The 24,850-nt window shown below is 32.7% G+C and overlaps 1 protein-coding gene and 1 long non-coding RNA gene across 2 annotated transcripts; one reads left to right on the top strand and one right to left on the bottom strand.

Annotated features, from left to right (window-relative positions):
• Positions 1-15,183: 15,183 nt before the first annotated feature.
• LOC112328922 (uncharacterized) lies at positions 15,184-16,426 on the bottom strand. The gene is made up of 3 exons (XR_002984263.2): positions 16,290-16,426; positions 15,620-16,167; positions 15,184-15,531 (listed from the first exon to the last, which is right to left on the bottom strand). It is a non-coding gene; the product is annotated as an uncharacterized LOC112328922 (long non-coding RNA).
• On the top strand, positions 16,256-23,057 carry LOC18102354 (uncharacterized). Its single transcript, XM_006378109.3, has 4 exons — positions 16,256-17,175; positions 20,628-21,233; positions 21,336-21,627; positions 22,611-23,057. The coding sequence occupies exons 1-4, from the start codon at positions 16,516-16,518 to the stop codon at positions 22,646-22,648; spliced, it is 1,596 nt and encodes a 531-aa protein (XP_006378171.2). The 5' UTR covers positions 16,256-16,515; the 3' UTR covers positions 22,649-23,057.
• Positions 23,058-24,850: the final 1,793 nt, after the last annotated feature.

Below are 24,850 nucleotides of genomic sequence, written 5' to 3'. Positions count from 1 at the left end.
TAAAAAAAAGGATTGGGTAAGTGTTAATTGACAAAATTGAAGAGAAAATCTACCCCTCGCCCTAAATGGAAGTTTCGGCCAACATAAGGATTAAAGGCTTGAATTTGTTTGATTCATTTTTTGTGTAAAATGAGTATAATTGTGTGACTTTAACAATAAGTGGAGATTTAAGGGATTTAAAAATAAATCATATTTCTCTTCCTTAGGTGATATTCAACCAAAGCATGTAGAAGAAGAGTAAATTTAATTAATTTAATTATTATGATATTTGGGTTAAATCATGTCTAAATAGGTATATAATGAATGATTATGATGAGTTAGATGTGTAGGAATTGGAGGAAACCCTTAGTTTCCTATAAGCTGGGCCAAATTTGCCATTAAAAAGGGAAGATAAATTGACAAAACACATGCATGAAATTATTATGGAAATATGTTTTGAATCTAATTGTGTTGAGTTGACATCGAATTATAAAGAAGAGATGAAGAAAATCAACTATGGACAATCAAGGTGGCTATACGACCAAGATAGAAAAATAGGGATCAAGTATGTGGAATCGGTTTGCTTTAGTATTGATGAATTAAATGATAAAATGAAACTTGAATATGGATGTATAAATGTATGAGTTTGAAATATGTATATATACTAAAATAAAAGAAGGGTGTTATCTTGGGAATCTAGGTATGGATCCAAAGGTTATAATAAAATGATAGTTATGAATTTATCTTGTGTTGACTGGGGATACCACTGCAGCCAAACCATAGTTCGAAGTAGGAACTTCATGTGTAGTAGACAGGTGTTTTACACCTCAATATTTCTATTTGTATCACTTGAATTGTTTAACTGTAATTTCTTTAAATGTATAATTCATTATTAATAAATGAAAAAATGGAGGGTGAAAGAAATGTGGACTTGATTAGCTGGATTTTATATAAACTCTCATACTTTATAATTAATGCATTATATAATTGATTATATGTCTTATTGGATGAGTTGAAATTACTGGAATAGAGTTGATGTGGATAATGATCCAGAATAATTAGATCAAGGAATTGTGTTTGTGTGTGGAAGTAAAACAGGTTAAGTTGATAACTTGTGATGTTGTATTATAGAGGAAACTCTACTAGAATCTCGGTAGAAATTATGGTAGAGTACTTAGTAATTTTAAAAGGTTATTGTACATGCTAAAAGGAATACATATATGAAAAAAACTTCTTAATAATTTTGTATTTAAGTATGTGTTTTGTCCTAGAAATTGGGGTTGTTACAGTTGGTATCAAAGCATTAGCTTTGATCCAATAAACTTGGATTGATGATTGATATGAATTTGGAATGTGTTTTAGAATTATCCGAACTAGACATGGAACCAGGACTGATCCATCACAGGTTCAGGGAAGAGAATACAATATACTCTATAATGATGATGGGTATGGAGGAGATTCATTGATAAATATTGCTTCATATTACATGCAGTTTTAGTGCACTTTAAAAGGGGTGAATCAGCTGGGCGTCGGGATGATTATATTTCTTGATGAACAGATGTATCATTACCCAAAGCATCAGATAGATAGAGGTAAACAAATAAGCCCCCACCAATAATATTGGTTGTCATGCCTACACCATATCAAACCCTATCTTTTTGAAGCAATTGGTTAAAGCAATGGGGACAGAGATAATTGAAGCTTCTAGTATTGCATCTAAATAAGAGAAAGTTGTCACCCTGGTACATTGAGTGAAAGGCATGAGAGAGATAACATGTGTGATAAATTTAGGGGATAAGGATGTTGAGATTGTAGGACACTAGCTGAGGAAGGTAGAAAGAAAGATCAGTGAAATGTTGGTGCAAAGAGTTATGGGTTGATTGTGTGACCCAGTTGTTAACAGAAAATGCTCACTCTTGGTGGGAGACTATTAGGGAGAGGAGGTCTAAAGAGGTGCTAACTTGGCAGGATATTAAGGCAGAATTTGAGGAGTGATATAACTTTTGGCAGCATAAAAAAGACAAAGAACATAAGTTCTTATACTTGAGACATAGAGATGTGATTTTCCTGGAGTATGAGAGGAGGTTCTAGGACCTATATGTCTTTGTTTTTCCATACCTTTCTACTAGGCGACACTAGATAAAAAGACTGTGTGATGGGTTCAAGAAGGATTTGAAAAAGGTACTGGTAGCCATGCAGTTTAAGACAATGCGAGAGTTAATGCGAGTTGTTCAGGTTATGGAGAGAGTGACCATGAATGAACAGAAAAAGGAAGCTGAACAGGGACATGTGATGGGAGTGAAGATGGTGGATTATGTATTCTTCATTGGTAAACCTCCTCTTCTAAATAAGAGAAAAAGTGGACAATCATCTAGTCAGTTTTAAAGAAAGGGAGGAAATTTCACCCTAAGAGGAAATTCAAGAGGATGGATACATGTTAGTGGAGGGGGTCCTCTAATAGACAAGTCTGTCAAAGGGTAAGTGTTGTAGAAAGGTCTACTAAGTAAAGAGGATCCATATATCTGTTATATACAAAGTGAAATTAGAGACATCTTGGGGGTTGTTTAGCTTTAACAGGAAGGTGCCATATGTAGAAGTGAGGGGTATAAGTGGAGAGATTATTAGTATTTAAATAGATACTGTTATTACTATGGAGAGATAGGCCACGAGAAGAAGGAGTGTCTCTGGCAACCTACAACAGTTACTTAGGGTCAAAGGACTGCTACACAGATTCAGGAGCAATCTATCATTGTTAATAAAATATCATTGTTAATAAACCTATAAGGATCACCTAGTCTAGAGCAAGTGTTAATAGAAGCCAACCCATGATTCAAAGGGAGAGGACCCATGGTCGAGTGTATCAAATGACACTAGAGGACGTGGGAGCTGCACCAAATATTATGGCAGATACATTGCAAATAAAATCTATACAAGGTTATGATTTGTTTGATCCTTGAGCAAGCCAATCTTTTGTATCATGTCAAATTATAAATAACTTGTATATGTTGCTTAATAGAATGGATATAAGAGTAACTATTAATACAGTTCTAGGAGAAAATAAAGATATTGATAATGTATATAAAAAGGTTAGGCTTGATGCCTTTGAACTTGTGTTATTTTGATTTGATTTTGTGTGTGAATTAATTATATGTACATCAGGCATAAATGGATTGTTTCACCAAAATAGTGATTATCTAAAGGGAGTGTGGCAAGAGAGTGGCATTTAGAAAAGAGAGAAAAGTAATACCCAACCACATGATTTTGGTCATGGAAGTTGTAAAGCTAATGAGGAAAGGATGCAATGTATATTGGCTTATGTAAGAGAATTGGAAAAGGAAAAAATGAAGCTAGCTAGTATTCCAGTAGTGAGGGAATATTCAAATGTTTTTCTAAAAGAATTCTTGGGGTTACCTCTAGTTAGGAAGATTTAAGTGCCAATTAAAGTATTACCGAGAACCACCTTTATAGCACAAACTCTGTATAAAATGACGCCCGTAAAGTTGGCAAAGTTAAAGGTTTAGGTTAAAGAGTAACTTGCATTAGAGAGCTTCAGGAGTTACTAGACAAAGGATTTATCCAGCCTAGTAACTCGCATTGAAGAGCTTCATTGTTGTTTATAAAAAAGAAAGATAGCATTATCAGGTTATGTATTAATTACTAAAAGTTGTACCGATTAACAATGAAGAATAAATATCTACTTCTATGGATAGAGGATCTGTTTGATCAGTTAAAAGAGGCAAGGGTATTCTCCAAGATAGACTTGAGGTCGGGTTACATCAATTGAGGAATAGGGAACAAGATATACAAAAAAACAGCTTTTAAAACTCATTATAGACATTATGAGTTTTTGGTAATGTCTTTTAGGTTGACTAATGCCATAGTGGTGTTAATGGAATTGATGAATTGAATTAGACCATTTTTGGACTAGTATGTGGTGGTATTCATTGACGAGATATTGGTATATTCGAGTTCTTATATAGAGCATAAGCAACATTTAAGGAAAGTATTGCAGATTCTAAGTGAGAACTAGTTATATGCTAAGTTGGATATATGTGAGTTTTGGTTTAAAAAAATGGTGTTCTTGGGGCATTTATCTCAGCCAAGGGTATATTTGTGGATCCAGGTAAAGTGAATGTTGTTTTAAAATGGGAAAAGTCTACCAATGTGATAGAGATTTGTAGTTTTTTTGGGTTTAGTAGGGTATTATAAGGTATTTGTAAAGAGGTTCTCCACGATAGCTTCTCAAAGTGGTCAAAGAAATGTGAGGAAATTTATCAGGAGTTGAAAAGAAGACTTACCTTTTTTCCCCAGAATTAACTCTTCCCTCGAGGATTGAAGGGTGTATGGTGTATAGTGATGCTTCTAAGAAAGGTTGGGGGTATGTGTTGATGCAGAATAAAAAGGTAATTAATTATGTGTCAAGACAATTGAAGTCACATGAGGTGAGCTACCCAGTACATGATTTATAATTGACAACGGTGGTATTTGCTTTTCGGGTATGAAGACATTATTTATATGGAGCACGAGTTCATATTTTTACTGATCATAAGAGTTTGAGGTACCTAATATCGCAAAATGAATTGAATATAAATAAAGGCATTGGGTGGAGTTGATAAAGAATTATGATTATGTAATTGATTAACATTCAGGAAAGGCCAATATAGTGGCTAATACCTTAAATAGAAAATGTAAAGTGGTGATGAGTAATGTGGAGGTCCAAAGAAAAAGAAACTATTAGAGTAACAAATAATGAAATTATAGCTAAGTTTAGGACCTGAAAGATCTTTGATATCCCATATTAAGGTCCATTTCGTGCTTCAAGATAAGGTTTTGAGGGCCTAATGGTTGGATATGTAAGTTGAAAAGATCAGGGAAAAGGTGAATTAAGGGGTTGAAACACCTTTTAAGGTCCTAAATGACAGGTTAATGGTGATAGGTAGATGAATCTACTTGTCAGATATCAAGGCTTTGAAAGAGGAAGTGTTATGGGGAACTCATGAATCCAGGTTTGTAGTACATCCTAGAAGTACCAAGAGGTATGGGGATATGAAAGAGTTTTACTGATGGTCTAACATGAAAAAAGGAAATAGCATAATTTATGGCAAATTATAGGGTTTTCCAGCAAATAAAGATAGAACATTATAAACGTGCTGGAAAGTTGCAGCCAATATTGATTCCATAATGGAAATGAGAGGATATCACCATATATTTTATTTCTGGATTACTCAAGAAAAAGAAAAGTAACTATGTCATATGGTTGATTATAGATCACTTGACAAAATCTGTCTTGTTTTTACTGGTAAAGATAATGGATTTCATGGATAAATTAGCAAGGCTATATGTAAATGAGGTGACAAGGTTACATGGAATACCAATATTGATTGTATCAGATCAAGATCCAAGGTTCACGTCGAGATAATAGCCAAGTTTGCAGCAGTCCTTGGGAACTAAGTTGAATTTGAGCACTGCATTGCATCATCGGATGAATGGTCAATCTGAAATAACTATATAGAATCTTGAGGATCTTTTTAGAGCCTGTGTACTGGAATTCAGAGGTAACTATAATAACAATTATCAGGCTACCATAGGTGTCATAGCATGCACGTCGTCAAATGACGGGTTTTCCTTCTAAATCGAGGGGGTTTTGGATATGTTGGGGTTAATCATAAAATTATGATTTGAAGGGTTAAGGAATCGCCACTTAGTATTATAGTTACTAGAAAACCTACTAGTCTGGGTAAAGAGACTAGTTGTGCATAGGAAAGACGCATCACTCCTAGTGCACCATACATATGGTAAGTTGTATTATTGATTGATTTTTTTTCTATGTTATATTTTTATTTATTGGTCTGTCTAAGATTTGAGACAGATGCTCCTCAATAAAAAGGTCTTTATCTTATCAGACTAAAACTTAACCATTATAAAGTCTAAATTTTAATGGTGTATTTATTTTTATTTTATATCTTTAATACTTTTGGATATATTTATAGTGTAATTTCATACTCTTAAATATTAAAGTCTACAATTAGTTCCTAACATTTTTTTTTTGCCAATTCGTTTAATTTAATACCGGAAACATGCATTATATTGTAAAATTCATAACCCAAATATTAATTAAATAATTTTATTTTTATGATGTTTTTGAAATTTTAGTCAAATCTTAATGGATAATCACAAACTTATTATGATACTCTTTAATTGAATTTTTATATTTTTTGAAGTATGATAAAAATGCAATTTATTTTATTTTAAAATATGCATGAAAACTTTTTGAATTTGGCCATATGCAATTTATAATAAAGTTGTATTTTTTGAAAGAAAGATTTTTGTTGTTTTTGCATAAAGAAACAAGTTTATTTAATATTGGAAAAACACCTCTCGTGTAAGTTACAATCCTAAATGCTAAATATGAAAGAGTAAAAATAAAGTGGAGAACTCAAAATTAATTACATAATATATCCTTAAAAGAATAAAAAAAAACTTTGTTTTATAAAACAAGGAATGATCAGTAAATCAAAATTGTCAATAATTCGTTAGGGCATGTTTGCCAAACATGTCCTAAGATAAAAAAAAATCCTTTATAAAATTTTGCACAACTAAACACTACTTTAAACTAGCGAACTTAGACCAGCCATGTTGGCTATGTCTCCTAACCCTAGCCTGTGGAACTAGAGCTCAACCTAAAAGGAAAAAAGTAGACCTAAAGAATAATTAGGCTCAAGTAAAAGGCCCAGCCTCATTGTTTTCTTTTAAAGGAAAATAATCGTGGTCCAAAAACATCACCCATATGAATACATAATATTTGACATATCAAAATGATATAAGAAAAACTGTCCAAAAACCATATACACAACATGCCTCTTTTAGTTACAAGCTTTATTCTCGTATGAACCCATAGTTCCTATTATTATAAAGTAACTAAAACTAATCCCAAAATAGCATATAACTTGAGGTGGTAAGGGAGAAACCTTACCTGGCCTTGAGTTGCTAAAGTTGATGGCGTTAGTCTGGTGTTGAAACCAACATGTCAGAGTATTGTTGAGATTTTTAAATCCTTGCTACTCGCGAGATATTGCAGCTGTTAAGGAGGACTTTGCTACTATTAAATTGCTACGTTGATGTTGAGGGGGATACTACACTGATATTACTACTATGAACTAGGGGAGGAAAAGAAGTGGTGGTTGTGGTGTTTCTTACAATGGTCTCTGGTTGTTGTTCTTAGCTAGAACATGGGAGATGAGGTTGTGTAACATCCTCTCGCCCAGAGGGTTTACAAGTTATGTGGTCATCGGTATGGTGGATTGGGTGCTGGTGTGGTGTCTTATATGGTGGACTTGGTATTGGAACAGGGGAGATAATGTTGTGTTTTCGACTGGTGTAATGGATTGGGTGCTGCTCTTGGTCCTTTCTTCAATATGTCTACTACTTTTATTTATAAAAGATCCTTATAGAGGTTTCAACTCTCTTCATCATTTTAATCTTCACCATTCAACCCCGTTCTAACCAATCATTGCCCTTCATAACAACCAACAACCTTATACCCTCTCATCAAGCTTTCAAAGGCTGACTGAGTCAGAGGTTTTAGACGTTCATTACAGTAGCTCTCAAGTGACAACTTGACAGAAATCATACTGGAAACATTGTACGATGTCAGGTCTATCAGAGGCGCATCCTTTTTTTTCTTAACGAAAGCGTGGAAGGGCATTTAATGGCTTTACGAAAAGGTCTCTCACCAAATTTGTTTATAGGGACAATGAAGGATAAAATGAACAGTGACGTCAAACAGAGTTGTTTTGTTCATTTTTTTTCTTTATTTTCAAAATAGTCCCCAGTCTTTTCATTTTCACTAAATTCAATTGATTTTCCTAATTTTCTCTTTCAATCGAGTCCCTGGTCACGTCGATTTAGACCCTCAATTTCGATGCCTTTTTCAATATGGCACCTAGTCTCAGATATTCTTCAATTTGACCCTCAATCAGCCTTCAATCTTTAAATATTTTTCAATTGAACCCTTGATTGCATCAATTTAGCCTTTCAAAATTTCAATTGTCCCTAATCTTTTGATCTTTATGAATTGTTCGGAACTAGGCCTCCAAACTTAATTTTTTTTTAAATTAAGTCATTGATTGAATCTGATTAAACTTGTAAGAATTAAATTAGGTCCTCCAAAATTCCATTCTTCTCCATTATGCCTGAATTAGGCTTTCAAACTTAATTTTTCACTAATTAAGTTCTTAATAAATTAATTTGACCTATTAAAAGTCTAATTAAGTCCTTGCACTTAATTAATTATTTTAATTTTGGCCTAAGCTAATTCTAAACCTAATTAAATCTTTAATTAGGCTCATAAGTACATCAATTGAGCCTATTAAAAAAATAATTAAGTCCATAGACTTAATTTTTATGCAAATTCATCTAATATTCATTTAAATTCACCTTGGATTTGCATTGTCTTTTATGTCTAGGTTCTTTAAGGGTGCAATTGAGTTTCTAATTTTATCAAAGATCAAGTTTAGTTCCTCCATTTCTCACTTATACATTTTCTCCGGCCTATTCTTGCTAACCAAGTCATGTGTCCTACATAATTTTATTTTATTTTTTGATAATTTTGGGGAACCCAAAATCAAGTTATGACAATAGGAATGGTTCCCAATGATGCTTTATATGGTAGGAAATGCCAAACTCTAGTTTGTTCGGAGGAAGTTGGTGACATGAAGCTTATTGGGCTTAGATTGGTGCAGACTACCATGAATAAGGAAAAAATTATCAAGGATATGATGAAAACAGCCTAGGATAGACAAAACAATTATGCAGACAACCTAAAAAGGTCTTTGAAGTTCTAGGTGTGAGATAAAGTGTTCTTGAAAGTGGCACCTTAGAAAAATATCATCTGATTTGGGAAGAAGGGAAAGTTGGCACCAAGGTGTATTTGGTATTTTGAGGTTGTTGAAAGAATAGGACTTGTTGTCAATAGATTGGTTCTACCACCATATTTATCCAAAATATATAATATTTTCCATGTATCCTTGCTTTGTAAAGCTGAGGTTGACCCCTCCTGGGTGTTACCACAAGTTCTTGTTGAGGTCAGGAAATACATTACACTTGGAGTTATGCTAGTGCAAATCTTAAATCGTAGTGAGAAATAATTGAAAAATACAAAGGTGTGGATTGTAAAGCTGTTATGGAGGAGTTCTCAAGTGGAGGAAGAAACTTAGAAAAGAAAGTCAAAAATAAAAAAGAAATATCCCAAATTTTTTTTGGACTCAGGTACGTGGTTTAGTTTCGAAGATGAAGTTTTTAAAGGAAGGGAGAATTAAATCCAAACCTGAATTTTTCAGTATTAATAAAAAATTAAATTTGATCAGGGAATAAAATGGGTTAATTATAAAATAAAATAAAAACGTATTAATTAGATTGAAATGAGTTTTAAGGATTAAAAACATTTATATATGTTATTTAAAAAGTAGGCTAAGATGAAATATCTTGTAATTAATGATAAAATGGGTAATAAAAATACCTTGTTGGCTTTTCTTGGAAGCCATTGATAGCTAGCCAAAACTTGGAGATAAAGATAGGGTTTATTATTTGACTTTTCTTGATTTCTTCTAGTCAAACCATTAAAAATAGGTAGATTAAGGGATCAAAGAGAGGTTGAGGGGAGAACTAAGGTAGAAATAAAAAAAAAAAAAACTTTAGGGTTTTAAAGGTTTGATAGTGGCAGGTTAGAGAGGAGAAAAACAGGGGTAAAGGAAATTCTCTTGAATCCTTGTTCTTAGAAGGTAAAAAACTCTTTTAATAAGATAATTATTGATTATTTTATATTTTCAAGCTTAGTTATGTTGTATTTGTATTATGGAAAATGAGTTTGTGAAATTGGATCATTGGTTTCATGATTTTATGAGTTAATCTTGTTTATTAGTATGTGAATAGATTGGGTAAAACATGAATTAAGTTAATTGAAAAGGAAATCCACCCTTCTTATTTTAAGGGTTTCAACCAAACCTTAGGAAATAAGGAATGGAGTTTTTTATTTAATTGATGGATGGGATATATCTAAATATAGCAATATAGATAGAAAAAGGACTAGATAAGTGTTAATTAAAAGAATTGAAGAGAAAATCTACCTTCACCCTAAATGGAAGTTTTAGCCAATATGAGGATTAAAAGTTTGAATTTGTTTGATTTAATTGTTGTGTAAATTAAGTATAATTGTGTTCTTAGACTTCAATAATGGATGGGTAACTGGGAAAAAGTGAATTTAGAAAGAAATCATGTTTCTTTTCCTTATATGATATTTGGCATGTGGGAGAAAAATGAATTTAATTAATTTAATTATGATGATATTTGGGTTAAATCATGTTTATATAGGTGTATGATAAATTATTATGATGAGTTAGATGTGTGGGAATTGAAAGAAACTCATGGTTTCGTACGAGTAAGGTTTAGCTAAAGTGGTCATTAAAGAGAGAAGATAAATTGACAAAGCACATGCATGAATTATTATGAAAATATGTTTTGAATATAATTGTGTTAAGTTAATGTCGAATTATAAATAAGAGATGAAGAAAATTAAACATGGATAATCATAGTGGCCATTTGGCCAAGATAAAAAAATAAGAATTAGATATGTGGAATTGGTTTGCCATAATGTTGATGAATTAAATGATAAAATGAAACTTAAATATGGATATACAAATTTATGAGTGTGAAAATGTATATATATTAAAATAATAGAAGGGTGTTATTTCGAGGATCTAAGTATGGATCCAAATGTTGTAATAAGATGATGATGATGATGATGAATTTATCCTATGTTGACAGGGGATATCACCGCAGCCAGACCATAGTCTGGAGTAGAAGTAGAAACTTCACATGCAGCAAGTAAGTGTTCTACACCTTGATATTTCTATTTGTATCACTTAAATTGTTTAACTATAATCTCTTTAAGTTTATAATTCATGATTAATAAATGAAAGAATAAAGGATGAAAAAAATATGGACTTGATTAGCTTTTCTTGAAAAATAGAAAGGCTAATGATGTCAATTGGTTCATTGACATTGGCATGAACATGAAAGGAATATATGAAAATGGAATTGATTAGCTATTCTTGAAAAACAGAAAGGCTAATGATGTCAATGAGTTCATTGACATCGGTATGAACATGAAAGGAATATATGAAAATGGACTTGATTAGTTGCTCTCGGAAAATAGGAAGGTTAATGATGTCAATGGGTTCATTAACATCAACATGAAGATGAAACGAATGTATGGAAATGGACTTGATTAAATGTTCCTATGAAATGGGAAGGCTAATGATGTCAATGGGTTCATTGACATCGGCATGAATACGAAAGGAATATATGAAAATGGACTTGATTAGTTATTCCTGAAAAATAGAAAGGCTAATGATACTAATGGGTTTACTGACATCGGCATGTACATGAAAGTAATATATGAAAATGGACTTGATTAGATGTTCCAGAAAATGAGAAGGCTAATGATGTTAATGGGTTCATTGATATCGGCATAAACATGAAATGAATATATGAAAATGGACTTGATTAGTTGTTCCTAAAAAATAAAAAGGTTAATGGTGTCAATGGGTTTATTGGCATCATGGAAATGGATTTGATTGGTTGTTCCCTAAAAATAGGAAGGGTAATGATGTCAAATGGTTTATTGGCATCGACATGTACTATAAAATTTGATTAGTTATCTAATAGAATGGAAACTAATGATACTAGGTGGATTTGGTATCGGCACACCTTTGATTAACCATACTTGAGGTGATGACTAATAATATTAATTTGAAATTGATATCGACATAGATTAACTGATCAGGTTATGGGTGACAAATGATAATATAATATTAGATGTTGGAAATTAAAATAAAAGATAAAAGGATGATAAATAAATGGGATAGAAAGGTTTTACTTATCAGCATAGGATAAAGAAAATAAAGCCTGGGTCCATTTTATCTGATGTAATATTATTAGATAAATTATGTCAATTATATATGTTTGTTAATTGTATTTTTCAGGGCCATCTCATACATGCCAAAAGTAGACTTATTTATCTTTTTTTTTTTTACATAGACTAGGTATAATAAGTTCATTTTGGATTGTAATATATTTTGTTTAAGTATGTAAACATTAATGCTTAATTTTTGTTCTGTGTGTGTGTGTGTGTGTTAATATTTATCCATTTTTTATTCATTCATGCTGAACTTTATATAAACTCTCATACTTTATAATTAATATATTATATAATTGATTATATGTATTGGATGAGTTGAAATTACTGGAATATGGTTGATGTGAATCATGTTCCAAGATGATGGATCAATGAATTGTGTTTGTTTATAGAAGTAAAACAGGTTAAGTCGATGACTTAGAATGTTCTATTATGAAGAAAACTCTGTCGGAATTTAGGTAGAAATTATAATGGAGTACTTAGTAATTTTAAAAGGTTACCGTACATGCTGAAAGGAATTTATGTATGAAAAACAATTCCTAATAATTTCGTATTTAAGTATGTGTTTTGTCCTGGAAATTAGGGCTATTACAATAACAATATTTAAGTCGTGGAAAAAAATTTAGTAGACAGATCAATTATGAAACTTCTCAATTTGACAATTTTCCTAGCTCATGTTTCAAAATAAATCATTTGAGAGTGGTCACAACGTGACAAAATTGACATAGTAGGTCCAAAGTTATTTTAGATGACCAATAAAAATATAGTTTGGGTTTAAATAAAAATCTAAAAAAAAACATTACTTTTTAAAAATATTAAGATGGAAAAATATTGGATCCACCTAGGTTTCGTGGCCTAACAGCCAAACCTATGAACTAGGTAATGGTCTCTACCAAGTTTTATAATTTTTTTCTTAAACTATTTTTTATTTAATAATAAATATTTGCTCGTAACATTGAGCACCAACTCAATGGTAGGACTTTTATTTAAGATCACGATGACCATTTACAAATCAAACAAAAAAAAAATCATAAAGCAAATTCTTAATCAATCTAAGTTAACTTGTAAAGCCCGTAACCCAAATCATGGATTTCACTGTGTTTAAAAACCTTTTTTAAAACTATTTTTTTATTAAATGATAAATAAAATATATTCACAAAGCGTGCATTAACCCATTATTGCGATGTTTGTTTAAGATTGTGATAGTATCATAGAAAGTAAACAAAAAAAAATTATGAAACATAATTCCCAACAACCCAAGTTAACCTCTTAAAGTTATTGTCCGGATCATAGATCTTACTGGGTTTAATAGCTTTTTTATTCTAAAACTCTATTTTTTTTCTTATACAATAAGTAATAAATACTTCAAAATTGAACACCAATCAAATATCAAAACATTTGTTTGAGACCATGATAAATCTAAAAAAAAACATACTAAAACAAATTAGTTCAAAAACAACCAAATGTTTAAATATGCAATTGAGATGAAAAAAATATCAATAAAAAATATCTTTTAGGAGAAAAAAAAAGGTTAGCACTATTGGGTCTTAAAAAAAAAACTCAAGTGTGTTGGCTTAATTCATTCTTTTTTTTTCATATAGAGTGGATGACATGATACTTCTTCAAAATTACAAATAACAGGTGAAACTTTATATGTTGTTTCCATATTTCAATCATCATAGATGGCTAGAATCTTGAAACCTAACTTCAAGGTGTTAAAAATTTATTTCACCTATTTTTTCAACTAAAAAGTCTAAAAACCACCCAAGGCACCTTTAAAAAAACCATTTCTAGTATTAAATTAGCTTTTAATTGGTTAACAAACAAAAAATTAACCCGAATCCAAATAAATAACAAAGCATGATCTATTTTTTTTAGCAAGAAAAAAGGGAAAATGACGTAAATGAAACTCATCTCGTCAAATGGAATCTATTTACACTAAGAACGATGAGTTTTGTTGTTGAAAAGTGGTCACTAGTCAACTTTTTCTCACTTTTATCGTAATTCAACGACTCTTTTATCTCTCAAATTTAATGACTAAAATGTGAGCAAAATAAAGTATTAGACCAATTGTTGCATGTTCAAACTAAAGGGATGAAAAAGGATTTTTGACAAATTTCCAAAGGCAAAAAAAACATTGACACATTTTCTTTTTTCTTCTTTTAAAGGCCTCATTTTTTTTTTCTTGATTCAATTCTAGTCCTCTCTTTTTCAATCTTTCTCAAACAATAAAATCATATTCTTTCTCTTAAAATCGAGTATCAACTCAATACCAGGATATTTTTCAAGAATGATTTAACCATGTAAGAGTATATGAAAAAAAAGTATTAATTCAAAATTTCAATAAACACAGCATTGAAGGATCAAATTAAAAAAAATGATGATTGAAGACAAAAAAAAAACAAGAAGAAGAAGAACAAACAGGACTAGAGTTGACACTGTATTATCTTAAAAAATAAAAGGTTTGTCATTATTTTTTGTTTTAATTTTAGTTATCTGACTTTTACTTTTTAAAAAACAAAAAAATAAATTTCTTTCTATAAAATTAGGTACCAACTTGATACCAGAATGTTTCTAAATAGTGGCGGAGGGAGGGGGGCTGGCAGGGGCCCCGGCCCCTGCAAGGAAATGCCCCTTCCTTGTAAATATTTAATAAAAGTAACATACTGCAAGGAAATGCCCTTCCCTTGGCCCCCCTAATTTTTTTTTCTTGCTCCGCCCCTGTTTTTAAAGATTATGATAATGATATAATATGCAAATCAAAACAAATTATTAACTCAAAATCAAAATGAATACAACAATAAAAGATAAAATTTAAAAGAAAAATGACAAGCTGAGATGAAAAAAATAACCAAAATAATAATAATAATAATAATAATAAAAATAAAGTAGAACACGATGCGAATTCATATCCACACTCTTTTGCTTCACAATCTATGCATGTTTCACCGATATCACTCTTTCCTTAAAAGAATTTAATGTGCTTTATGAATCATTAATTAACCGAATTTATTATTCAACTAAAAACCGAAGCTTTAAACTTTCCTCACTAGTCAATTCGAGATTAGCCTCGATGAGGAACCGATATAGGCATTTCGAATCAATGATCGTGGTGTGGTGTGGTGTTCTTGGGTTCTCCATATTATTATCCTGACATTTTAGAGTAATAAGAGAGTGTTAATGGCGATGGCACATATTTCAGAGCAATCAAATTTAAAATGAATCGAAGCTGTAATGATTTGATATTTTAAGAAGTTTAACATATTTAAAAAATAAAAAATGGTAGAACAAGGCAAACCGAAATGGTACGCACCAGACAAAGCAAAAGTCAAGTGTCAAAAAAAGAGAACCCAGTCTTCACGGTTTCTTTTACCATCTCTCTCTCTCTCTCTCGAAGGGTCTGTTTTGTTATGGAGCTTCTTGAGGCAGAAGACCATGGGCGGGCGTAGACGCGTCATTACCAGCCCACGCTCTCTTGCATCTCCTTCTATAAAGCGCGTGAACAATAATACCCGACCAGTCCATTCTTATGATCCTTCTCTTGCGTTTCTGCTCTCTTACCATGATGCCTCCTTTTTCTGGGGAAAAAAAAATCATAGTACAGAACATCACTAGTTCGGAGGAGGGAATAGGATAGAATGTGCTAGGTGGTGAGGCAATAGCTACCTGTAACTAACGGGCATATCCCTCAAGACTTCCCGATAAAGACAGCTCTCGAAACTCCTGTGCCTGCCCATCTCGTCTCAAACTGTTCGGTGGAAGCCCATTCCCGACGACCGAGTAAAATGTTCATTATCTTGTATTATTATTATTAAACTTCAAACTTGGCAAGGTGTTCATTGACCTTCTAACTCGATTTTTTAGCTAATTTAGTTATAAAATTAAACGTGTAGGAGTAGGAGAGTTGTGATTTGGTGAATTTAAAGTTAGCCCGAGTAAAAAAAATAAAGAACAGGGAAAGGATCTGCAGCCATAGTAATGTTATAGCCATGTTATTGAGGACATGTTCTTCCATGAATTTGACTAATTGTGACATAATTACTATAAAAACATATAAATAAAATATGAGAATTTACGAGTTTCAAGTTTCAACGAGGAAGACCTTCACAGTTGAAGGGACCCAAAGACTTATGCATACGGGAACCTTCATGGATTATTAACGAGGTCCAAAGTAAGAAACCGCACCCTCATTTCTGCAATCGTCACCTTGCACCCTAAGAAAGAAAAGTACTTTATTTAGCTATAGTAACCGTAGTTATAGTTAGGTCAAGAAAGACCAAAACACAATCATACTTTTTGATCAAATTAATTACTATATAATAATCAAAGAAATTACCTTTCTAAATTTCTCTTCACCTTCATCTCTGACCAGCTAGCTGCTGTGCCATTTCCAACACAGAGACAAAAACCCTTCCTTGTATCTTCCTTCCATATTACTTGTTTATTAATCCTTGAGCTATTAATCTGTTATCAAGGCTTCTGTAACAAGCAGCAGGACGAACTTGTCTCTGGCTAATTAAGAGGATAGGACTTATAATTAAGGACTGCAGTTTCGATTGTTGATGGAGTTTTTTACCAAAACAAAGGCAGTTAAGCTCCGGAGCCACCTTGAAAAGTACTTGATCGCAGACGAAGACCTAGAAACTGCTCGTCAAACACGACACGGCTCGTCACGCAAAGCAGCCATATGGTTCGTGGAGTTAGTCGATGAAAAAAGCCATGTTATTCGTCTCAAAAGCTGCTATGGCAGATTCCTCACAGCCTCTGACATGCCCTTTTTATTAGGCATGACAGGGAAGAAAGTGATCCAGACAGAGCTGTCTGAAAATAATTTTGACAACTGGAAGCTGGAGTGGGAGCCTATAAGAGACGGGTTTCAGGTTAAACTTAAGAGCTGGTGTGGCAAGTTCTTGCGAGCTAACGGAGGGACACCGCCGTGGAGAAACTCGGTGACTCACGATGAGCCACACACTGGTTCGACGAGAAAATGGATTCTTTGGGATATTGAGGCGGTACAAGAGATTGGAAATGATTCCTTGAAGGATTACTTGTCGTCTATGTCGAGCTTTTCTACAGTGTCCGATGATGTTCTTGACGCTATTTCGGATGATTATAAGGGATCGGAAGCCGGGTCTCCGATATCGGTTGTGTCGTCCGGGAGGACTCCGAGATTGACCCTAGTAAAGTCAATGTCTCCAAGATTGTCTTTGTTCTCAACTAAGGTACGTTCTTCTTTTCTTTAAACTCGGTAAATTAAATTTGGTGTTAATTATCTTATTTGGAATTTAATTACGGTCATCAGAGATAATTGATTAATTTGAACCTATTTTTCATTTTGTTTATTAATCGCTTCACTATTTTTTTTTTTTTTTCAAGCTATGCAGAAAATATCTTCTTTTTTTATAAGTTTATTTTTCTCTGTTTAAATTATGCAAAAAAAAAACCCTAAAAATAGTTACCCAATTAGTCACTAACAGATAGAGTGTGTGGTGATATAATTAAGAGCACGGTGTAGGTTTTGAGCAATTTTATGAACTGATTAATCATTAAAAATGCATGCCTTCAAAAAAAAAAGGATTAAAAATACAAAAATACATTTTTAAGAAGAAAAAAAAACTCTAAAAATCACCATCCTTCTTCCGATCCGTTCTTGAATATTCCCATTTTAGTGAGCTTTTTGTTTGTGTGAGAAAAGCCATTTTAGTGAAAATAAATAAAATAATTTTGGAGGGATAAAAGGAGGCGGATTGGAATCACGAGTCAATGATTAATTTGCGATGCTTAATTCTGAATAAATTTAATAGGATGAGTAACTTACTTAGTATTATTCTGCATATAAAATAAAAGCATTTGAACTTTGTATTTTATTTTTTTATACGAGAATTGATTTCTGTTATTATGTGGGAGAAAATACTTTTCAAGATACCGCATTTAAGAAACTCGATTTTATGTGTGCCCGCCCTAGCTTGATTGAGAGAGAGAGAGAGAGAGAGAACTCGTTTTGGGTGTATCCTTGTCATCGTTGATGATGTGCAAACTCGATCTCTTGGCGGAACTTGCTATGAAATATTGAATATTAATGATAAAAAATATTAAAAATAAAAGGAATGATAATACATTAACTGATAATACTTATGGATAACAACTCAGGATGGAAGATGCTTTTAATTCTTTTAAAAAAATTCCCTAATTTCCCTATAGGGGTAATTTGAAAACATGTTAAGGAGCTTCTTTGTCTCATCTATTAAACGATTAGTATAAATCTTATAATAATAATAATAATAATAATAAAGGAATCATTGTAATTTAGGTAAATAAAGATTCGAGGTGGGAAAAGAGGGGATGGTGGACAAGATTCTTGGTTCAACGCCACCAAGAGATGATTCAAGATAAGAGTTGATTCAGTGTTAAGAATTTAAAACGGGATCAAGAAGTTTGTTTTTTTCGTGATTTCAGGTTTAAGTTCTAAGATTGCTAATATTGATAGTCACTGGAGACTTACCTGGTTGTTAATTTCAGAGCCTGTGAGGATTAGTCGAGGTACGCGCAAACTGGTTGAATCAAAAACAAAAACAAAAAGATAAGATGCAAAAAAAACAAAAAAAAAGATGTAACATAATTACGAGGGGTGTAGTTTAATTGGTCAGGTTTTGAGTTTATTTTCTAGAGATTATAAGTTCGAGTATGTCATAAATCTCAAGATCATTAGATGTTTATCTAATCGTTAATTTTAGGATATTGAAGGATTAGTCGGGGTATCTATAAGCTGGTTCAGATATCTATAATTAAAAAAAAAAAAGAAAAAAAAGGAATAAAAAAGATAAGACGCAATATCACCCTTTCACACTAGAAAAAGGTGGTCAGAAGAAACAGAAACAGAAACAGTAGTAGAAGAAAGAAAGGGCACTACGCCCCACTGCTTATTAATCTGGTCACCTTTGCACTCCTCCATTTCTTTCGTGGCGCTTCCTTAGCGACACTGATTTGGTTGGTACACGTCTTTGTCACCCATCGGAAAATGATAGCCAATTGCAGTGCGCACGTACTTCTTCTTCATCTGATGTCCAAGTGCTTCAACGGTTGAGATTGGAGGACATCATTGGAAGAAGAAGAAGAAGGTTACTCTCTCTGAAACTCTATCCAGATTCTACAATCTCTTCCAATCCATCCTTCTCTTCTCGTCTTTATTGTTTAAAACAAACTCACACCGAACCGGATATTATTTTACTCTCTCGTTTTCTTATAAAATCACTCCTTCTCTCTTCAAATCATCATCTCTCATGTTATTTTCATTAAATTATTAAGTTAACGGGTGAGTGAAGATAGAGGAGATAGCAGCATATTAATGTTCAATATAAGAAAAAAAAGAAAGAAAGTGAAACAAAAACAGAGAGAGACTGCTAGGTTAGTTAGAATGTTCCTTCGTCTCTTGTTTCTTAAATTATTTTTTATTAGAAAAGGTTTAGAAATAATATTTTTTTTATTTTTAAAATTTATTTTTAAAATCAACATATCAAAACAATTTAAAATATCAAATAAATATTAATTTAAAATATCAAATAAATATTAATTTAAAGTAAATATATATATATTAACAATTCCTATTATACTTTTCGATCAAATTCTATTGATCATGACGTTCAATTTAAGAAATATTTATTTTATTTGATAAAATTTAAAAAGTATTCGTAATACTTAGAAATATTTGGAAGCTTCAGGTGAAATGAAATGCAAATCTAGAGGAGAGATTAAAATAAAGCATACATTACGGTCAAACAAGTCGACTACTCCGCATTCCCAATACACTCTGGTAATAAAATAATTTTCTCCCTCTCTCCAAGTTGATAAGACCGAGTTAAAAGAAAAAATTAGATATATTAAATTATTTTCTTAATAAAAACAAACATGATTCTTTATTCTATCATTTATATTAAGTTAAAATTCTCACGGCATTTTACATGTGTTGTTTTTTTTTCAAAAAAAATAAATTCAACTGTGAATCTGTAACCTATCTAAATTAGATCCAAAGATACTGATTAAAATTTTATTTTATTTTATTTTATTAATTAGGTTTAAGTTTCAAGTATTTATTTAAATAATTTATAATTTATTTTCAAATAATTTTAAACTTCAAAACAAATAAAATTATTTCTTTTATAGAACCAATAAGATTTAGTATTGTAGTCCAACTATATTTTTAATATTTTTGAAAATTATTTTAACTTAAAACTATTTTTTTTTTGTTAATTTTTAAGGTTATTCTAATATGTTAATATGGAAAATAATTTTTTTAAAAAAATATTAACTTAATTAATTTTTAAATAATAAAAAACCATTTTAAAAAAAAAACTAATAATACCCTTCCAATCGATCACTGAACCTGAACTTATGTCCGAAAATCGACCAGAAATCATGACTGACACGAAAAGGCCACGTAATTGCCGTGTCCGAATACCGTAGCTGCCTGAAGTTGACCGTTTACACTTAATTTAAAAACTATCTCAACACCCATCCCTTTCCACTTGCGAGCAGAACAGATCGAAGAAAAACCCAAGAAACCAAAACAAAGATCTAGCAGAGCACAGCACAGCACCGCTTCTCTCTTATCCTCAACTTCACCTACGACTCTTCGTTAATATCTAGTCTTTTTCTTCTTTTGAACAACTTTTCACAGACCAACTCCACCAAGTTCCGGTCAGGGATGGATTTCTTTCACAAAGCAAAAGCCGTCCGTCTCCGCAGCCACCACGACAAGTACCTTCTCGCCGAAGATGATGAGGAGTCCGTGATCCAAGACCGAGACGGATCCTCCAAGACCGCCAGATGGATTGTCGAACTTGTACCTGGATCTGACTTCATCATCCGCCTCAAGTCCTGCTACGGTAAATACCTCACTGCTTCTAATCAGCCTTTTCTTTTGGGCATGACGGGTCGCAAGGTCCTTCAGACTCTTCCCAGACGCCTTGACTCGTCCGTCGAGTGGGAGCCCGTTAGAGAAGGGGGTCAGATGAAGCTCAAGACCCGATATGGGAACTTCTTGAGAGCCAATGGGGGATTGCCACCTTGGAGAAACTCGGTTACTCATGACGTCCCTCATAGGACTTCTACACAAGATTGGGTCCTTTGGGATGTTGATGTTCTGGAGATTCAAGTACATCAGTCTCATACTGGTCATGCGCCTGATCTGAACAAAATCATGTCTCATGCCGATTCTTTGGATTTCGAGTCCACCTCTCCAACTTCTCTCTCTATCAAATCAGGAAATTTTTCAAGACAGGAGGTAATTCTGATCTCGATTTGCTGATTTGATTGAATTTAGTTAGTTCTTTTTTCTTTTTGATTTTTTCTCTGCTTGGTGGTAATTTGTTTTTGAAATGGACAGTCGAGTGATTCTCATGTGACTTCGCCAAGGAAATCAGAAGGGAGGACGATATACTACCATGTGGCTGATGAGAGTGGTGAGGTTGATGATGATGCAACGGTGGGTTACTCATTGAATTTTAAGGGAAATGGGGTTGATGAGTTGACTCAAAAATTGAAGGAAGACACGGGCCTTGAGGATATTGTTGTGTGTACTCGTAGTCCCTTGAATGCAAAGCTTTATCCACTTCGATTGCAGCTTCCTCCAAACAATGCAGATATGCATGTTATTCTAGTTCAGTCATCGTCCAACGGTGAGCTCCTGATGCATTAAGTTTTTTTTTTTTTTTTTTTTTGCCGTGGTCTGGTGATCCTAATGCAATGCGCAGTTGTTGAACTAGTTTTTGTTACTCGTGAATGTTGTTCTGATTTTCACAATTCAGTTCTATGTGGTTAATATTAGCATTGGAACCTCAGCTCATAAAAGATTAATGAGGTTCTTGCCTATGATAAATGATATTTAGTGTAGGTGAATTTGCTGCTAGATTTGCCAAGAGTCCTTGCATTGCATGATACGTGCTTTGTTTGGTTGTCATCAAAGACAACTCAAGTGTATTTTCTTTCCAAAGTTTATGGGGTTGAAATGTTTGTATACTCGTATAGCATTGAATGATAATAAACATGGCTCCAGAAAAAGTTGTGAGTGAGAGCATGTTGGATGGACTTGGGCCTTGGGGATAGACCTTTTTATTGTTCTACATCAGAATGGAGGCTCAATGGTTGTAAAGTACAGTGAATTGGCAGGATTGTCATTTGGTAATCTCTAAAAGGAACATTGAAAAGCTATAACAATATAGGTTTGGGTGTATTTTTGAACCAGGTAGGAATTGGGAAGAAATGATTGTCACTCTTTTATAAACCAAAATTTAATCAAAGATGTCTCCATTAGATATCATCTTTGAGGGTCGTGCTTTCTATCATCAAGTGCCTGTTGAACTGGGAGTATGTATGCAAGCTTCAATGTTGAACGCATTTACCAGTTGGAGGAAATGATGAATTTGAAAAAAATTGAGTAACATTTTCTAATTAGATTATGTGACTTGTATAATCTCTGATGTTTTTTGTCCAACTATTTTAACCCTAGTTAACAATGGTGTCGTAAATCTTGTTCTTGATTTTCAATTCCCATCCGCACTTCCGATAGACTTGTTCATTTGTTTGTCTTTGAACTTTTCTTCCGATAGGCATCCTGTTACCATTTTAACCCTAGTTCACTTGTTTTCTTTTGGTGAATCAGCGGCCAGGGATTTTGCAAAACCAGGAGTTCCTTTATGATATACAATGGAACAGGGTACCGCAGTTTTGTTATATATCCGTGCAACTTCACCATTACATGAACTATATACATTCTATTTCGGCCTCTGAAATATGCTAGTTTGAAAGCACTTGGTGATTCAATGGTAACAGGATGCCTGTTCACCAGCAAAAGGAAGAAGCCACGAGCAAAAATGATTTTGCTATTGTCAGGGCAGAGGGTCAATATGATGCCGATTGCTCCATGCCCCAGATAAATAATGCTCCAAAATTTTTGTCTGCTTGGAATATCAGTATAGCATGATTCCTTTATAGCTTCATTGAACGATTTTGTTGTAAATCTCCGCATCTGTTTTCTCCTTTAAGATTTATGTTCTGACTGGTGTCTGCTGGTGCCAGTGTTTTAATCTTATGGAGCATGTTTTAATAATCATTGAATATTTAATAAATGAATATAGCTTTATAGGAAAGCTTCAACAAGTCCCGGATCGCCGGTTGCTAAGATTTATATAAAAAAAAAAGGTAAATTCGATCCCTGTTTTCTTCAAAAATGCAGCTCGATCCATTTCCAACGACCTAGTTCATGGTAGTTGCTAATGGGGACCAGTTGACATTTTATTTAGGGTTCCACTCTCTCGATATGCCTTTGGAATTTGAACTTTTCATGCTTTAAATTGTGGGGGCATTGCTTGATTTGGAAGAAAAGCAAGCAGGACAAACTACAAATGAAAGGCACTTTGTTTCTATCCACGTGCGTTGTTGTCGTGTGGGCCGACATTATTCACGCTACAAATAAACAAGCTAGAACTAACGGTCAAAACGACACAGCCGAGCAGGGGAGAGGGGTGGCACTTGGCACTTGGCAGGTGCTTATGCCTCAAAACAAAACGACACAAACCATTGCGTGTCATGAATCCTTGATTATTCATCGCATTATATTATTTTAATTATTTGCTAAAGTCTTTGTCAAAATAACTTCTTGACATGTGCCCCCGGGACGGGGTGGCGGATCTGGAAGCGGAGACGAGCCTAATTTGTGTGGACGCGTGCCCGTTTGTCGTTGTTCTAGACAAATCAAAGAAATAAAGGGTATCAGTATCAATATGAGAAAATTTTAGTTATAAACCTTTTGGTATCTTATCGGGCTAAGCAAAAAGTTTAATTACTTCCATATCCCGAAAAGTTTGTTGAAATTAGACTTTTGCCCCAAACTTCTTAGACGTGTATATATAACCATATGGACATGGACTCATATAAACTTATTTAATCTTAATAAATACTTTATTTATCTTTAATATCCATCCTATATTTAATTAATAAATTTAATATTTCTAAAATTATTTAATTTTAAATGTAAATCATTTTTATCCCAAAAATTTTATCTTTACTCTAGATTCATTGATCAAATATTATATTCATTAATTAAATATCAGATGAATATTAAAAATAAATGAAGAATTTATTAAAATTAAATAAGTTTATATAAACAAAATAAATATTACGTGTAACAAACTGATTGGTTATATGACATATACACTAACAAATTATAAAATAACTAATTATATTATATTAGTTATTTATTGCGCTCACTTTGAAAAAAAAAATAGGTATAAAAAAATAGAGGAAATAAAATTTATGACCTGCTAATATATATATATATATATATATATATATATATATATATATATATATGTTCACTGAACATTTTTTTCTAATTATATTTAATTTTTAAGAAAAAATAAACTCTAAAATATAATTAAATACTCCATGAAATTCGTAAAATTTCTCCATGGTTAGCCCTTCATTATCAGAACTCTAAAATGCGAGGGTTTTTCACTGTACATGCGCATTGTGGATCAAGACGCAATTCACTGTGGACTTACTGTATATGTGCACAGTGGACCAAGACATAATTCACTGTGGACTTGCACAATAGTTTTGCTACATATTCGGCATTGTCGCGCGGGTACAGCATGTGAGTGCTTTCACTGTGGACTGTACTGTTTGGGTTTTCTCTTTGCTAAAAGCATTGTGGGTTGAGGAGGTGTAATGTCAGGGTTACTGTAACATCCCCCATTTCTGGGATAAAACAACAATCTCATGTCAATAGAAAAACATAGTAGTTAATTTTTTTTTTGTATATATATATTAATGGTCTTCGTATTAACATCTACCGGAATTTCGACGGAGTCCCCCCTATACCGGAAGGTCCCAAGTTACCGT

This window comes from Populus trichocarpa, chromosome 10, assembly GCF_000002775.5.
Source record: "Populus trichocarpa isolate Nisqually-1 chromosome 10, P.trichocarpa_v4.1, whole genome shotgun sequence".
Taxonomy (NCBI): Eukaryota; Viridiplantae; Streptophyta; class Magnoliopsida; order Malpighiales; family Salicaceae; genus Populus; species Populus trichocarpa.
This window is presented reverse-complemented; position numbering and strand designations above follow the sequence as displayed.

Excerpts from the sequence above, each read along its gene's own strand:
- LOC18102354 (XM_006378109.3), top strand. The coding sequence starts at position 16,516 with ATGGAGTTTTTTACCAAAACAAAGGCAGTTAAGCTCCGGAGCCACCTT. Across the intron at positions 21,234-21,335 it reads GAAATTTTTCAAGACAGGAG|TCGAGTGATTCTCATGTGAC; the intron begins GTAATTCTGATC and ends TGAAATGGACAG. Across the intron at positions 21,628-22,610 it reads AGTTCAGTCATCGTCCAACG|CGGCCAGGGATTTTGCAAAA; the intron begins GTGAGCTCCTGA and ends TTGGTGAATCAG.